The sequence below is a fragment of the Lissotriton helveticus genome, chromosome 1_1 (assembly GCF_964261635.1).
Source record: "Lissotriton helveticus chromosome 1_1, aLisHel1.1, whole genome shotgun sequence".
In the NCBI taxonomy this organism is placed as follows: domain Eukaryota; kingdom Metazoa; phylum Chordata; class Amphibia; order Caudata; family Salamandridae; genus Lissotriton; species Lissotriton helveticus.
The window spans coordinates 1,698,649,425-1,698,666,332 of NC_136057.1; the positions used below are offsets into that span (position 1 = coordinate 1,698,649,425).

Below are 16,908 nucleotides of genomic sequence, written 5' to 3' on the forward strand. Positions count from 1 at the left end.
TGTCTCAGTGTAGATGTGGTATTTATGTGAGTACTTATGTGAGCGATTTGGCATAGAGAAATGTGTCTTGGAGGTGAGAAGACCTCTGCTTTGAAAATAATGCAGGTGGCCGTGAAGCTTGAAGTAGTGTCCATGCTTTTTAGTTAGGCGTTCGTACCATCAATGCTATAAATAAGAGGCAGTGTCCATGGTCTTGAAGGTGGCTGTGGAGTAGAACACTACAGTGTGCACTTCCCTTTTTCCACTGAACCCAAGAAATCACATTGACCAAGAGCAGGTCAGAATGCAGCTATGAGGTTGTCTGTTAGTCTGTCAGTTTGTCCGCACAGAAGCTTTACTGCCTCTTGCAACTCACGGCTCCCTATCATGACCCAAACTTCTAGGCTACAAGGGAGTTAGTAAGCTTGGGTGAAATAAATCCACTCCTAATATCTGAAAGAGACACGTTAGTGATAGATTCCTTACCTTAAAATATGCCCAGGCGTCAGGCCTTGAGGGAGCAGCACCGGAAGTTGCTTGAAGTTCGGCATTTGTGCAACAGTTTCTTGCTGCTATGGACCGCCTGTTTAGGCCTCGGGCTCCCGCCGGTGCGCCTTTGGGCCTCGCGGTCCCATGTCAGAATCCTGCTGGACCGTCGACACCACCTCCGGCACCGGTGCCGCCGCCGGCTCCGGCACCGCAGGATCCTGTGCTGTCGGCTCCGGCGCCAAGAGTTACTACACTGACGGCTCTGGCCCCAGCGCCGCCCTCGGCTCCGCCTGTGGCGCCGCAGTGGATGCCGTTGGTTCCGCCTCTGCCCCGGTTCACAGACGGTTTTGTCCCCGCCAGGGATCCGAATTGGGATATGGCGCCAGTTCGACCCCGATCGGCGCCGTTCTTGACGCCGTGTGTTCCTCCCCCGGCCCCTGCCCCACCGCTGAGGTCTGTACCACACTCGGCTGAGGATGACTGGGAGGGGTCCGAGGACCCTTTTGCTCGACAGTGCAACTCCTAGCAGGATTGGGCAGATAACTTGGAGGAGGCCGGCGGCCTTAATGTCTCCTCTGACCCGGGGTTTGCCTCTCCACCTTCCACTATGGAGGAGGGTGCCTCGTATATGATGGTGCTCCGTCGGGCAGCTGAGGGCCTTCACCTTGATCTCCCTACGGTGGCACTGAAAACGAATCTCTTCACTGAAGTGCTCCTGTCGGCGTCCACTTCATCGGAGCCGCTGCTACCGTTCAATGACGCCCTCACTCTCACTGATGTCTTGTTGGGCACTTGGTCGCGGCCGGCCACAGGGGCGCCTGTGGATAAGAACATCGCCAGGCGTCATCGCCCGGCGCCGGATGATCCTGCCTTTCTGACCATTCATTCCACACCAGAGAGTCTGGTCATTCAAACTTCGACATCCCAGAGTGCCTTTCCCAAGGCGCCGTCGGATAAGGACTCTAAGAAGCTGGAGCAGTTCGGCAAGCGGTTGTTCTCGACGGCCAGCCTGGGGCTGCGTTCGATGAACACCACATGTCTTTTCGGCCGCTATTGCCAAGCGGTGTGCGAAATGGTTGCAGAGGTGTTGCCCCAGTGTCCTGAAGAGGTCCAGGCTGTACTGTCCCAGGCGGTGGCCGAGGGTAAGGACGCGGCTAAATTCGCCATTCGTTGTGACTTGGATACCGCAGACTTTCTCGGTAGGGCGATTTCCACGACTGTGGCACTTCGTCGCCACGCCTGGTTGAGGTCTACTGGGTACTCCCCGGATGTCTAGAGTTTGCTCATGGACATGCCCTTTGATGGCACTCGCCTGTTTTGTGATAAGGCCGACAGTGCGCTGGAGCGTTTTAAAGACTCTCGAGCTACTGCCCATTCTGCCATGTGCCCGGCCACGTCTACTTTTCATTCTTTTCATGGCCAGGGAATGGGTGCCCCTGCCCGTTCGTTCAGTCAAAAGCCTGCGCTGAACTAAACTCAGCCTTGCCATGGGCGTGGAGGCCACTGTGGTGGCTCCGGGGGCCGGCGTGAGGGCCAGTCCACCTCCACCCCCAAGGTATCCGCCTCGCAGCCTTCCTAGTCTGAGCTTCGGGGCGCAACCCATGCCGGTGGGTGGCAGGATTCGTTATTACCTTCCCCATTGGCGGTCTGTCACTTCCAACAGGTGGGTGCTGCAACTCGTCCGGAGTGGTTACTCCCTTTCCTTCGAGTCTACCCCCCGGCCATGCCTCCTCAGTTCCACCGCGTGTCAGGGGATCACTTTGCGCTTCTCCCGCAGGAAGTCATGGCACTCTTGGCTAAGGGAGCCATCAAGCGCATTCCTGGGACAGAAGTAGGGTGTGGTTGTTATTCCCACTACTTTCTGGTCCCCAAGAAGGACAAGGGGGGCTTGCGCCCCATCTTGGACCTCAGGAACGTCAATCGCTTACTCCAGAAGGAGAAGTTCAAGATGTTGACTCTGGCTCAGGTCTTGGCTGCCCTCGACCCTGGAGACTGGATAGTAGTGTTGGACTTGCAGGACGCCTATTTTCACAACCCCGTCCTGCCGGCCCACCGGAGTTACCTGCGGTTCATGGTAGGCCAGTAGCATTTTCAATTTGCTGTGCTTCCCTTCGGCCTTACCAGTGCCCCTCGGGTGTTCACAAAAGTGTTGGCGTTGGTCGCAGCTCATCTGCGCAGGTCAGGGGTGTCAGTCTTCCCCTACCTCGACGACTGGCTGTTGAAGGCGGGTTCGCCCCAAGTAGTTATCACCCACTTCCAGACTACGGCCGACCTCCTGCATCTGCTGGGGTTCTCCATCAACGTGCCGAAGTCACACCTGAGTCCCTCTCAGAAGCTCCCCTTCATCGGAGCGGTTCTGGATTCGACGCAGTTTCAGGTTTATCCTCCCGAGCAGCGAGTCTGGGATATTCAGGCTATGATTCCGATCTTTCAGCCTCTATCCCGGGTTTCAGTCAGGATGACCCTCCAGCTCCTGTGCCTGATGGCCTCCTGCATCCTGCTATTAAAACATGCCAGATGGCACATGCAGGCTCTGCATTGGGACCTGAAGTTCCAGTGGGCGCAGTATCAGGGCAACCTGTCCGATCACGTCCAGATCTCTGAGGGCACTGCTCGACAATTGCAGTGGTGGCTCACGAATCACTATTGGGTCAATGGCAGATCCCTCTCCCTTCACCAACCGGAGCACAAAGGCCACTTGGGAGAGACGGAGATCAGAGGCCTCTGGTCTCCGGCAGAGTCCCGACTCCAAATCAATCTTTTGGAGCTTCGGGCGATCCGACTTGCACTGAAGGCATTCCTTCCCTCTGTCAGGGGAAGTGTGGTGCAGGTGTTCACGGACAACACCACTGCCATGTGGTACTGCAACAAACAGGGCGGGGTGGGGTCCTGGACCCTATGTCAGGAGGCTCTGCGCCTCTGGACATGGCTGAAACATCAAGGCATTTCCTTGGTGGTTCAACACCTGGCAGGTTCTCTGAACGCCAGGGCGGAAGAACTCAGCCGCCGGTGCTTGATGGATCACGAATGGCATCTGATTCGGAAGTGGCGCAAGGTCTCTTTCTGCAGTGGGGAGAGCCTTGGTCACATCTGTTCGCCACCGAAGAGAACACACAATGTCATCAGTTCTGAGCATTAGAATTTCCAAGGCGGTACTCGCTCGGCTACGCTTTTCGTCTCGAGTGGAGCTGCGGTTTGTTTTACGACCTTTCCGCCTATACCACTTCTGCCCAGAGTGCTGAAGAAGATTTGGCACGACCGGGCCCAAGTCATCCTTGTGGCTCCGGATTGGGCACTAAGATACTGGTATCCCGAGCTACTTAACATGGCGATCGATCCCCTGATCCGACTGCCTCTTCAGGAGGATCTTCTGTCGCAGCAGCAGGGGACGGTCCTCCACCCGAACCTGTCCAGCCTCCACCTCCATGCGTGGAGATTGAGCGGCAACAGTTGACAGCTTTCGATCTTCCTCCCGAAGTCTGTGTTGTCATTCTGGCAGCCAGGAGTCCCTCCACTAAGACGGTATACGCCTGCAGGTGGAATAAATTTGTGGCATGCTGCACAGCAAAGGCTGTGGATCCCCTTTCTGCCACTCTTTCCGAAATCCTTCTGTTCCTTCTCTCTTTGGCCCAGCAGGGCTCTGCTCTGGGCACTATCAAAGGTTATTTTGTGGCCATCTCTGCCTTTCTACGGCTTCCAGATCAGCCTTCTCTTTTTAAGTCCCTGGTTGTTAACCAGTTCCTGAAAGGCATTACTCACATGTTTCCTCCCGTGCCTTTCATAATGCCTCAATGGGACTTAAATCTTATCTTAACCTATCTGATGTGCGCTCCCTTTGAGCCCCTTCATAACTGTCCTTTACGTCTTCTCACTCTCAAGACGGCTTTTCTGGTAGCTATCATCTCTGCCAGAAGAGTGAGTGAGCTCCAGGCTCTTTATTCTAAACCTCCTTTCCTTTCTGTTCATCCGGACAAGGTGGTTTTAAGGACCCGTCCTTCTTTCTTGCCAAAGGTTGTCACGCCCTTCCACATCGGGCAGACCATCACTTTGCCCACCTTCTTTCCGCCTCCGCTTCCTTCAAAAGAGAAAGAGAGGCTCCAGCGTCTGGACCCAAAACGTGCGCTCTCGTTCTATCTGAAGTGCACACAACAGTTCTGGGTGGATGACCAACTCTTTGTCGGCTACGTGGGCGCCAAGAAAGGTTGGGCCGTGCACAAACGGACCATTTCTCGGTGGGTCCTTCTCTGCATCAAGGCCTGCTACCCGTTGGCTAAGAAGGAGCCTCCTGTGGGGCTATGTGCCCATTCCACCAGGGCAACTGCAGCAACTACTGTCTTGGGACGCGGCGTTCCCTTGCAAGACATTTGTCAGGCAGCTACGTGAGCCTCTCTGCACACGTTTACCAAGCATTACTGCATTGTCATTCAAGTCCGGAGAGACGACTTCTTTGGCCGTTCTGTACTCCGTGACTTTCTGGTGTAATCTTATTCACCGACCCTCCACCGGGGGTTGGTATTGCTGGGGTATCTATTCTAAGGTAAGGAATCTATCACTAATCTGTCTCTTTCAGATGCACAAGTTACTACTTGTGTAAGAGACATTAGTTAGTGATAGAATCCTTACCGCCCCACCCATCCTCCCCGTTCTGCGAACTGATTACTAGGGTTAAGGCCATCCCTTTTAGGGCCCTAGTTTCATGGCACCAGTAGTCAGTTTCTTGAATGGCTCTGCGTTCCTGACGCGAAAAGTCGTGTATAGACTGACGTCAGCGCGCATTTTGGCGCCTAAGTAGTCTGCGTGATGTCATCTTGGCGCATACGCCGCGAGCGACGGACGCGGAGCCGCACAACGCCACCTACTGACGCGCAGGGGTACTGCTAGAAAAACTTTCCTTATCCAGTCTGACGCCTGGGGATATTCTAAGGTAAGGAATCTATCATTAACTAATATCTCTTACAGATATATCGTTACACAGGTAATAACTTGTGCTTTGTGTCTTACACATGCCCAGTCTCCACTCCAACCAAAGGAATCACAAACATGGCTGTAAAGCCAAGCACCAACAGGCAGGGACCTAGCTAATGATCCACATAGGAAAGTGCTTTATTGTGTTCTTTATGTATGACAGGTTCTTTATCGTTAAATGTTTCTACTTGCAGTGCTCAGAGCCAGTCGAAGCCCAGTGACACAAGCATTATGCCAAAACTTGAAATCGGAGCCCACCAACAGGACTATCCTTTGGCACAGTAAGACTAAAATATTAACCCTGCTTCCCAGTCACCTACCAAATCACTTCATTTTTCTACTTCCTTTTAACTCTCAATTACCCTTAATCTCAGTCCTTGTACTATTATGTTTTTCTTTGATTTCCCTACCCTGTCATGTAGTGCCTCAATGCAGTATTCCCAGTTAGTCATCTCTGTTACATTCAAAATGTTTTTGAATCTTTTTTTCTTTTTCTAATGCAGTAAGTTCCACTTTCCTTAAGTTTAGAAACCCTTCAGTTCGAGGCATGTGGGCTGCTGAATTTATATCTAGGCATAGATCGCCGCCTAGTGTTGGGTCCGGATGATTGCACATTGTTGTCCTGGAAGAGTCTTCGAAGTATCACGAGATAGGTGGCTCCTCCCCTGGACTACATTGCGCATGGGCATCCTCTCCATGCTCAGATTGGTTTTTTCCGCCATTGGGTTCGGATGTACTTTCTTAACTCAAGTTCGGAATATATGTAAAAACTCTTTCTCAAGGCCAAAAGGCCTTCGGGGCGTCGGTATTGTCTTTCGTTCAGTGCCTTATACTTGTTTTCATTTCTTTGAACGTGACGTCGAAGACAGATTGCCTTTCAACACCAAAGGCCCCATCGACGATGGAACGGAGTCCGTTCAAGCGCTGCCCCGTTTGCAACTCGAAATACCCTCACATCGATGCGCACCCGGTGTGCAATAAATGTCTCTCACTGGACCACGACGAGGCCAGCTGCATGGCCTGTTCAAAATTCAGATCGAAGAAATCTCTTTGTCTTCGGCGCGCTGCACGACAGTCGGCGCGGGAGTCGGCACCCGATCCAGAAAACATCTTCGGGGGTGACGACGAGGAGGGCGTACGAGAAGAGGATCCTGCTCAGCACTCAGATCCCGCATCGGAGCAAGACTCCCACTACAATGAGGACGAGGAAGAACTCTACATCCATGATGAAGACATCGTCGAGGTAGGAGACGACGCACAACCTCTCGGAGCCGGCGACGACGACTCCGGCGAGGAGCTAGGCCCAACCGCAGTAGCTGGGCCTCATACAGACTCTTCCACGGCTCAGGTCGAGGCATCGCCGGAAGGCCTTAGCCAAGATCTTCATCGACGTTCTCTAGTCTCGCTTCCAGGCCCGACTAAGAACATTTCTGATGAGCCATCGGTCGAACGACCACGATCAGTGGAGCAAACAAAACCGAAACATACAGACACTAAATCGAAACCGAAAGTGGTGAAAACTACCATCGGCTCGACGACTTCAGAACCTTCCAAGTCAAAACGTGTGCCCGACCCCTCGAGGTCGACAGGGGGCGTCGACCCGAAGATCGGAGCGACAAAGCCCGTGTCTGCAGTTAAACACGTCACGCTCACGTCGACGTCAGGCTCCAAAGATGGCGACTCTTCCAAGGGCCTCAAGTCACAAAAAGCCATCGATCCGAAGATTCAGAAGCTGCAGTTAGTCAAGGCCTTCGAGTCGAAATCCAAGCTCGGCCCAAAGGAACAGAGCTCGTCGAAACACGCAAGCGCACCTGCTGCGCAGCAGAGGATCGAGTCGACAAAGAGCCACAAGCACGCGGACCAGTCGGAGTCGGTCGGATCGAAGTCTTCGAAGCAAGTCGGCCCATCGCCTATGCTTACGGCGCCAATCAAATTTGGCCTGCCCCCAACGGCACGGCCTAAAACTGTACCACTCCCGACGGCTACGGACTCATCCAAGTCGCCATCGGTACCTGCACCCGCTCAGCCTCGAATGGAAGACATTCTGTTCCAGCCACCGTCCTACGACGAACAGTCAAAATTATACATCGACTCCGAGTCGGGTCGCCTCACCATTTATAAACGGAAAATCAGGCCTGAAACTCCGATGGAGTCTTACAGGATACCACTGAAGAAAAAAAGGGACTCAGCTACCTCTCCTACCCTTTTTGAACCCATACAGCCATATGGGCAAGACTATCACTACTCTCCCACACCTGTCTCTGAGGATGTGGAAGAAGGGGACAATGAGGACCAGTTTAACTATCCCATTGACACAGATCAGGATGAGTCCCAGCCATGGGCTGACACTGTTGACCCTGATGAGCCACACACCACCCCAGACACTCAGTCATATGCAGTGAAAACTTCTCCAACTGAAGATACTGCTGCGTTTAACGCACTAATTGAAAGGGAAGCCCTTAACCATGATGTCGACATGCACGCTGACCCTGTGGAGGAAGACTTTCTCTTTGATACCTTCTCAACATCGGAAAGATCTGTAAAAACTCTGCCTATGCTCAAGGGTGTGCTCAAACATGCTAGTGACATTTTTAAAGAGCCCACTAAAGCAAGGGTGATGAACCCCAGAATTGAACGGAAGTACCGGCCTGCGCCAGTGGACCCTACGTACATCAAGGGCCAACTCCCCTTGGTGTCCAAGATCTTAGAAGCTTCTGGGAAGCGTGTAGCGTGTAGCTCAAGCAGCTAATATTTGGAGGATTTCCAATGTTCGAGGCATGTGGGCTGCTAAATTCATATCTTTTGCATTAGATCGCCGCCTAGTGTTGGGTCCGGATGATCGCACATTGTTGTCCTGGAAGAGTCTTCGAAGTATCCTGAGATAGGTGGCTCCTCCCCTGGACTACAGTGCGCATGGGCATCGGCTCCATCCCCAGATTGTTTTTTTCCGCCATTGGGTTCGGATGCGGTCTCGACGTCTCTCTGTCGGACCCAAGAAAAACTAGCTTTTTACGGGCCAAAAGGCCTTATATTCCTTACGTCGGTATTGTTTGCGCACGGTCTCGAGTTCTTCCGTCTCTTTGAGTCGGAATCAGCGGAGTCGTTTCACTCTTCGGACATCGAGGCCTTCTCATCGCGACACGACCGCAACTTTTCGGCATGGAGCGGAGTCCGTTTAAAAACTATCCGCTCTGTGGGTCCAAATACCCACATATCGACGTGCACCCGGTCTGTAACAAATGCCTTTCACCAGACCATAATGAAGACAACTGCAGGGCCTGCGCCAGATTCAGGTCAAAGAAGACACTCAAGCTTCGGCGCGCAGTGCGCCTCGAGGCCAGACAAGCGGCCCCGGATCCAGAAAACATCTTCGGCGACCAAGAAGAGGAGGACCAGAGCCATCATCTTCAAATCTCCCCGCCCGAGACGGAAGTCGAGGCAGATCCGGTAGACGACGACGGAGTCGTGGGTCAAGGCCTTGAATACGTCGACGAGGTAGGGGACGTCGAAGAGGTTTATGGGGCCGCGGAAGATAGCTCAGGGGATGAGCTATGCCCCGAAGGTTACGAGGATCAGGCTCGGGTCACGGGATCGCCAGTCGGCCTTACCCACGACCCCGTACCGCAAGCCACGGCCCCGCCTTCAGGCCCGGCCACGGACATACTTGCAGCGCACGCCGTATCGAAACCGAAACTGAAACCTACGGTATCGACTACACCTAAAATGGCCGACCCTAAATCGAAACCGAAACTTATGGATTCGAGCGTCCCTAAGATGGCGGCCGTCCATCCAAAAACACCTAAACCCGCTGCTTCATCGACTCCGTCGGCCACCGGTCCACAGAAGTCGAAGAAATCTGTCGATTCCGCAGTGTCGAAATCGGCGCCAGAGGAGGGTTCCTCTAAAACGGGAGTTCGGCACGGGTCGACCGCTGCGACGCCGTCAAAGCCCGCCAAAGCCAGCGACACGGCTCCGGTTCCGACTGGGACTTCGTTAGTCAAACGCGTGGTGGAGACGGAGCCAGCGAAATCACACGGATCGAAAGCTGGAACATCTACGCATCGGTCCAAGGACTCTGGGTCGGCGGCTGCGGCATCATCGTCCAAGACTCAGAAGGGCCAACAGGACGTCGGATCCGAGGGCAAGGTCAAGACCTCCTCGTCGGCGCCAAAGGCCGCTGCAAGTGACGCGTCCCTCGTCGCCTCTTCCCTACAGAGAATCAGGGAGAAGGCCTCTGCTACGTCGGCTCAGATGCCGTCGCCACAGAAGCCGGTGGACATTCCGGCAAAGCCTTCGAGTAAACTTCTCTTCCTTCTGCCGCCAAAAGAGGCGCCGAAGGCCTTTTCAACAAAAACGACGCCAAAGAAGTCGGATTCTTCAACGTCTGGAGCACTTTCAGGTCGACTACTCGACTCAGAGGAGGATTCTGAGCGTTTTATCGACGCAGACACGGGCAAATTGACCCTTTACAAGAGGAGGATCACTTCACAGCCAGTGGACTCCTATGTTATCCCCCTGAAGAAGAAAAGGCTTACTCAGGACGCTTCAACACTGATGGAACCTATCCAGCCTCCTCCTAGAAGGAGCCCAACTCCTTCCCCAGAACACTCTGAGGGTGAGGGATATGGTGAAGATGACCAATACACTTTCCCCATCAATGAACCTGATGCACAGCAAGATTCATATGATGACATAGGGGACCAAGGCACCCAAAATGTGGGGCAAGACCCACAGCCTTTCACTGCACGTGCATCCCCAACAGAAGATTCTGCAGGTTTTCATGCACTCATTGAAAGGGCAGCTGCTAATCATGATGTGGACATGCATGCTGACCCAGTAGAAGAAGACTTTCTATTTGACACTTTTTCAGTCTCTGAAAGGACAGTAAAGACACTGCCCATGCTCAAAGGGGTCCTCAAGCATGCTGCGGACATCTTTAAAGAACCTACCAGGGCGAGGGTGGTCAATCTACGCATCGAAAAAAAGTACAGACCAGCACCTGCAGACCCTGCATACATTCGGGGACAGTTGCCGCTTGACTCCCTTGTGGTCGCAAATGCCCGTAAAAGGGCGAACTCCCAAACAACGGGTGAAGCTCCTCCCCAGGATAAGGAGTCAAAAGTCCTAGAGGCAGGAGGCAAAAGAGTAGCTGCACAGGCTGCCAATTTTTGCCGTATTGCGAATACACAGGCACTCTTGGCACGTTATGATAGGGCGCATTACGACACCCTACAGCACGTTTTAGAACACCTGCCTCCGCAGTTTCAAGAGGGCACCAAACTGCTTATAGAAGAGGGAAAACTGATCTCCAACGCAGCCATAAAGTGTGCACTTGATGCCGCAGACACAGCAGCTAGGGCTATTAACACTAGCGTCATGCTGAGACGGCAGGCGTGGCTCCGCATATCGGGGTTTAAACCAGACATTCAAACAACCATACTTAATCAGCCCGTCAATCCTGATAGACTGTTTGGTCCAGATGTTGACACCACCTTGGAAAAGATTAAGAAAGACAACGAAACTGCTAAGTCTATGGGGGCCCTACAATCACAACAGTTCGGTGGCAACAATTTTCGTCGCTCAGGTGCACGTGGAGTCACCAGAGGACAGATGGGTCAACAATCACAATTCTCTAGAGGTGGAGCACAATCCTCGTACCCCAAGCAGAACAAAGGGGGTTACCGAGGAAACAGCACCAGAGGACGTGGCAGAGGAAACAACAACTCCCGCTCCTCTGCCCCAAGCAAACAGTGACTCTCTGTCACTGCCCCCCGACCACTTAACACCTGTCGGGGGGAGACTACAGCAGTTCCTGCCCGTCTGGAGAGACATCACCACAGACAGGTGGGTGCGACAACTTGTCCAGTACGGTTATTGTCTAGAGTTAAAATCCACTCCACCCAACATTCCACCAAGGCAACGGCCTATGTCCGCAGAGCATTTGCACTTATTGCAGCAGGAGGTAGTGGTGATTCTGCAAAAAGGCGCAATCGAGCTCGTGCCGGTGGAAGAGGAGGGCACAGGGGTATATTCCCTGTACTTCCTTATTCCAAAGAAGGACGGATCTCTCAGACCCATTCTGGATCTGCGTCCCCTCAACCTGTATATACTTTCAGAACATTTCCATATGCTTACACTGCAACAGATTCTTCCCTTGTTAAACCAAGGGGACTTCTTAGCAACCTTGGACCTCAAGGATGCTTATTTCCACATTCCACTACACCCATCCCACAGGAAATACCTCAGATTCACTATCCAAGGCAACCATTATCAGTTCAAGGTCCTACCCTTCGGAGTGACCACAGCCCCAAGAGTGTTTACCAAGTGTCTGGCGACAGTGGCGGCGCACCTCAGGAGGCAGAACATCCATGTCTACCCCTACCTAGACGACTGGCTCGTTCAAGCCAAGTCGGAACAACAGTGCGCCGCGGACATGTCGACTACCATTCACCTCCTTCACGATCTGGGCTTCTCGTTGAACTACCCAAAGTCGCATCTTCAGCCGGCGCATGTCCGGCAGTTTCTAGGTGCGACAATCAATACCCTGACGGCCATGGCCCAGTCAAACCAAGTCAGGATAGACAGCATGCAGTCGCTAATCCAAAAGTTCAGACCGCAACACTCGCTTCCAGCAAGAGTGTTCATGCAGTTGATTGGCATGATGGCCTCCTGCATCTTCATAGTCCCTCACGCACGTCTACATATGCGTCCGCTCCAGGAGTGCTTAGCGAATCAGTGGACGCAGGCTCAGGGACAATTAACAGACCTAGTGTTGGTTACCAGTCGGGCATACGACTCTCTGCATTGGTGGACTCCACACAACCTTTGCAAGGGCCGACTGTTCCAGGAGCCAGTGCCACAGATTATCCTGACAACGGACGCATCTCTCCAGGGATGGGGAGCTCATCTGCTCACTTACACGGTGCAGGGACTATGGACGACGCAGCAACAGAAGATGCACATCAACTATCTGGAACTGATGGCAATCTTCATGGCGCTCAAGTCCTTCCTTGTACATCTGTGCAACAAGGTAGTGTTAGTCCGGACGGACAACATGACCGCGATGTACTACATTCAAAAGCAGGGGGGCACCCACTCGCCACAGCTGTCTCATCGGGCTCAGGGCATGTGGAAGTGGGCCATTCAGAGGAACATTTTCCTCATGGCAGAACACCTCCCGGGCAAGGACAATCAGATGGCGGATCTGCTCAGCAGATACAGCCATCAAATGCACGAGTGGGAGTTACACCCGTCTGTACTCCACCCGTACTTCCAGCAGTGGGGTCATCCGGAGATAGACCTGTTTGCCACAAACGAAAACGCAAAATGCCAACACTTTGCCGCCAGGTTCCCTCACCCACAGTCGCAGGGGAATGCGATATGGATGAACTGGTCAGGCAGATTTGCGTACGCTTTTCCGCCAGCCCCTCTGATACCGCTGGTGGCAAGAAAGCTAAGGCAGCACTCGATGACTCTCATCCTGGTTGCTCCAACGTGGGCGCGCCAAGCATGGTACACCACGTTCCTCGAACTCTCAGTGGTGCCGCATCAAAGGCTGCGCCTCACGCCCAGACTTTTGACGCAGAACCATGGAGACATTCAGCATCCAGATCCGCAACAGCTCAACCTGGCGATCTGGCTCCTGAAGTCCTAGAGTTTGGATACCTTCACCTACCTCCAGAATGCATGGACATCATCAAGGAGGCACGAAAGCCTACTACCAGAGCATGCTATGCTGCAAAATGGAAGCGTTTTGTCATTTACTGTACAGCCAATAACATCAACCCGCTAGATGCATCTATCCCTAACATCATTTGCTATCTGTTACATCTTTACAAGTGCAATCTGGCGTACACTTCTATTCGGATACATCTATCCGCCATAGCAGCTTATCTTCAGAATAGGCAGCATCTCTCTGTCTTCAGGGTGCCTGCCATTAAAGCTTTCCTTGAAGGCCTGAAACGAGTCATTCCCCCAAGAACACCGCCAGCTCCGGTGTGGAACCTCAATGTGGTCCTCACCAGACTGATGGGACCACCTTTTGAGCCACTGCACTCGTGTGAACTCCAGTTCCTAACGTGGAAAGTAGCTTTCCTAATAGCTATTACGTCACTGAGGCGGGTTAGTGAGCTACAAGCGCTCACAATCCAAGAGCCATTCATTCAGATTCATCCAAATAGGGTGGTACTACGTACTAACCCAAAATTCCTTCCGAAGGCGGTGTCACAGTTTCATCTCAACCAAACTATTGACTTGCCGGCATTCTTCCAAAACCCACAAACGGTGGCGGAAAGAATGCTTCATACTTTAGATGTCAAGAGGGCGTTGATGTACTACATTGACAGGACACAACACTTTAGGAAAACAAAACAGCTTTTTGTTGCCTTCGCGCCACAGCACAAGGGCAACCCTATTTCCAAAGCAGGAATAGCCAGGTGGATTGTTAAGTGCATCCAAATATGTTATCAAAAGGCAAAACGTACCTTGACAATACCCCCAAGGGCGCACTCCACACGCAAATTGGGGGCATCTATGGCTTTCCTGGGGAACATTCCTTTAGAAGATATTTGCAGAGCAGCCACGTGGGTTACTCCACATACCTTAACAAAACACTACTGTGTTGATGTACATTCCAAGCAGCAAGCAGCTGTAGGACAGGCTGTTCTCAAAACACTTTTTCAGGTTTCTGCAGCTGGCACAGGCAACCGCCGCTAATGGAGGGACTGCTATTTATTCTATGCAAAAGATATGAATTTAGCAGCCCACATGCCTCGAACTGAATATGCTACTTACCAGTATGCATCTGTTCTTGGCATGTAGGGCTGCTAACATTCATATCGCCCACCCTCCTCCCCGGTGCCTGTCGCAGCTGCAGACATACTCTTGTATTCAATCATTAGCATGGACATCCTTTACACTTTACACTCCATCTCTGCCACAATGGCTAAAAACAATCTGGGGATGGAGCCGATGCCCATGCGCACTGTAGTCCAGGGGAGGAGCCACCTATCTCAGGATACTTCGAAGACTCTTCCAGGACAACAATGTGCGATCATCCGGACCCAACACTAGGCGGCGATCTAATGCAAAAGATATGAATGTTAGCAGCCCTACATGCCAAGAACAGATGCATACTGGTAAGTAGCATATTCAACACAAGCCGTGTTAGCAAGATATGACAGGGCCCACTATGACACGTTAGAGCAGCTACTGCAACACCTACCAGATGCTTATAAGGAGGGCGCAGAAATGCTTATACAAGAAGGGAAGTTGATCTCCAACGCATCCATTAAGTGTGCGTTAGATGCAGCTGACACAGCGGCTAGAGCCATAAACACTAGTGTAATGCTCAGAAGGCATGCCTGGCTCCGCATCTCTGGTTTCAAGTCGGAAATCCAGACTACTCTACTTAATCAGCCAGTTAACCCTGACTTCCTGTTTGGTCCTGAGGTAGACACCACTCTAGAAAAAATTAAAAAAGACACTGAAACTGCAAAATCCATGGGAGATCTGCAGTCTCAACAGTTCAGGGGCAGTTCCTTTCGTCGCTCCGGTAACAGGGGAGCTTCTAGAGGTCAAGCATCGCAACAAGCCCAATACAACAAGGGAGGCACACAATCCACCTATAACAAGAACAATCGGGGTGGATACCGTGGGAACAGCACCAAAGGCAGAGGACATGGAAATAATAATACCAGATCCTCCGCCAATAACAAACAGTGACGTCTTGTCACTGCCCCCCAACCATACCACACCAGTCGGGGGAAACTTCAGCAGTTCCTGCCAGTCTGGGAAAGCATTACCACGGACAGGTGGGTGAGACAACTTATACGTCACGGCTATTGTCTAGAATTAACCTCCACTCCACCCAACATACCCCCAAGGCACCGTCCTATGTCCGCAGAGCACATGCACTTATTGCAGCAAGAAGTCATCTCCATGCTGCAAAAAGGGGCCATAGAACTTGTGCCTTTGGAACAACAGGGTAATGGGGTGTATTCACTGTACTTCTTAATCCCAAAAAAAGACGGGTCTCTCAGGCCCATTCTGGACCTCAGACCCCTGAACGAATACATCCTATCAGAACACTTTCACATGCTCACTTTACAGCAAGTTCTACCACTGCTCAGTGAGGGAGATTTCCTAGCAACCCTAGATCTGAAGGATGCTTATTTCCACATTCCTATTCACCCCAGTCACATGAAATATCTCAGGTTCACCATCAACAACCAGCATTACCAGTTCAAGGTGCTGCCGTTCGGGGTCACTACTGCCCCCAGGGTGTTTGCAAAATGCTTGGCGACAGTAGCCGCGCATCTTTGGAGACAACACATCCATGTCTATCCGTATCTAGACGACTGGCCAAATCGGCCCAGCAGTGTGCCAACCATATGTCACGCACAATTCACCTCCTCCTCACTCTAGGATTCTCACTGAATTACCCAAAGTCTCATCTTCAACCAGCTCTCGTACAACAGTACCTAGGCGCAGAAATAAACACTCTCACTGCCACAGCGCAACCGAACTCAGCGAGAGTCAACAGCATGCAGGTGCTGATTCAAAAATTCAAGCCACAACACTCACTCCCAGCGCAAGTGTTCATGCAACTGATAGGCATGATGGCCTCCTGCATCTTTATAGTCCCCCCTGCACGGCTACACATGCGTCCGCTTCAGGAATGCTTAGCACGCCAGTGGAATCAGGCTCAGGGACAGCTGAAAGACCTAGTGTTGGTGACCGGTCGTGCATACAACTCTCTGCATTGGTGGAACACACAAAACCTTTGCAGGGGACGACCGTTCCAGGAGCCTGTACCACAGGTGGTGCTGACAGCGGATGCATCTCTCCAGGGCTGGGGAGCTCATGTCCTCCACTATACTGTGCAGGGACTGTGGACCACACAGCAGCAGCGGTTGCACATCAACCTCCTAGAATTGATGGCAATCTTCATGGCTATGAAGGCATTCAAGCTGCATCTTTGCAACAAAGTCGTGCTTATCCGGACGGACAACATGACTGCGATGTATTACATTCAAAAGCAGGGAGGGACACACTCTCCACAATTGTCACACCTAGCACAGTGCATGTGGAAGTGGGCCATTCAGAGGAACATGTTCCTCATGGCGGAACACCTCCCAGGCGAACACAACCAGATGGCGGACCTGCTCTGCAGACACAGCCATCAGATGCACGAGTGGGAGATACATCCCTCGGTGCTCCAACCATATTTCCAGCGGTGGGGTCATCCAGAGATAGACCTATTCGCCACGCACGAAAACGCAAAATGCCCCACCTTCGCCGCCAGGTTCCCACACCCGCAGTCTCAGGGCAATGCAATATGGATGAACTGGTCGAACAGATTTGCGTACGCTTTTCCTCCGGCACCACTCATACAGCTGGAGGCGCGCAAACTGAGGCAGCACTCCATGACACTCATCCTAGTTGCTCCAACGTGGGCGAGACAAGCCTGGTACA

General features: G+C 52.4%; 1 protein-coding gene across 5 annotated transcripts in view; it reads left to right on the forward strand.

The window, feature by feature from the left end:
* Nucleotides 1-16,908, forward strand: part of STAT6 (signal transducer and activator of transcription 6) — a 732,055-nt gene that overhangs the window by 634,734 nt on the left and 80,413 nt on the right. For 3 of the 5 annotated variants that reach the window (XM_078688994.1, XM_078688995.1, XM_078688996.1), the window contains exon 17: nt 5,628-5,714. The exons of the other annotated variants lie outside the window; for them this stretch is intronic. In XM_078688994.1, the coding sequence (XP_078545120.1) occupies nt 5,628-5,714 (87 nt within the window). The remainder of the gene's footprint in view (nt 1-5,627; nt 5,715-16,908) is intronic. 5 annotated transcript variants of the gene reach the window in all.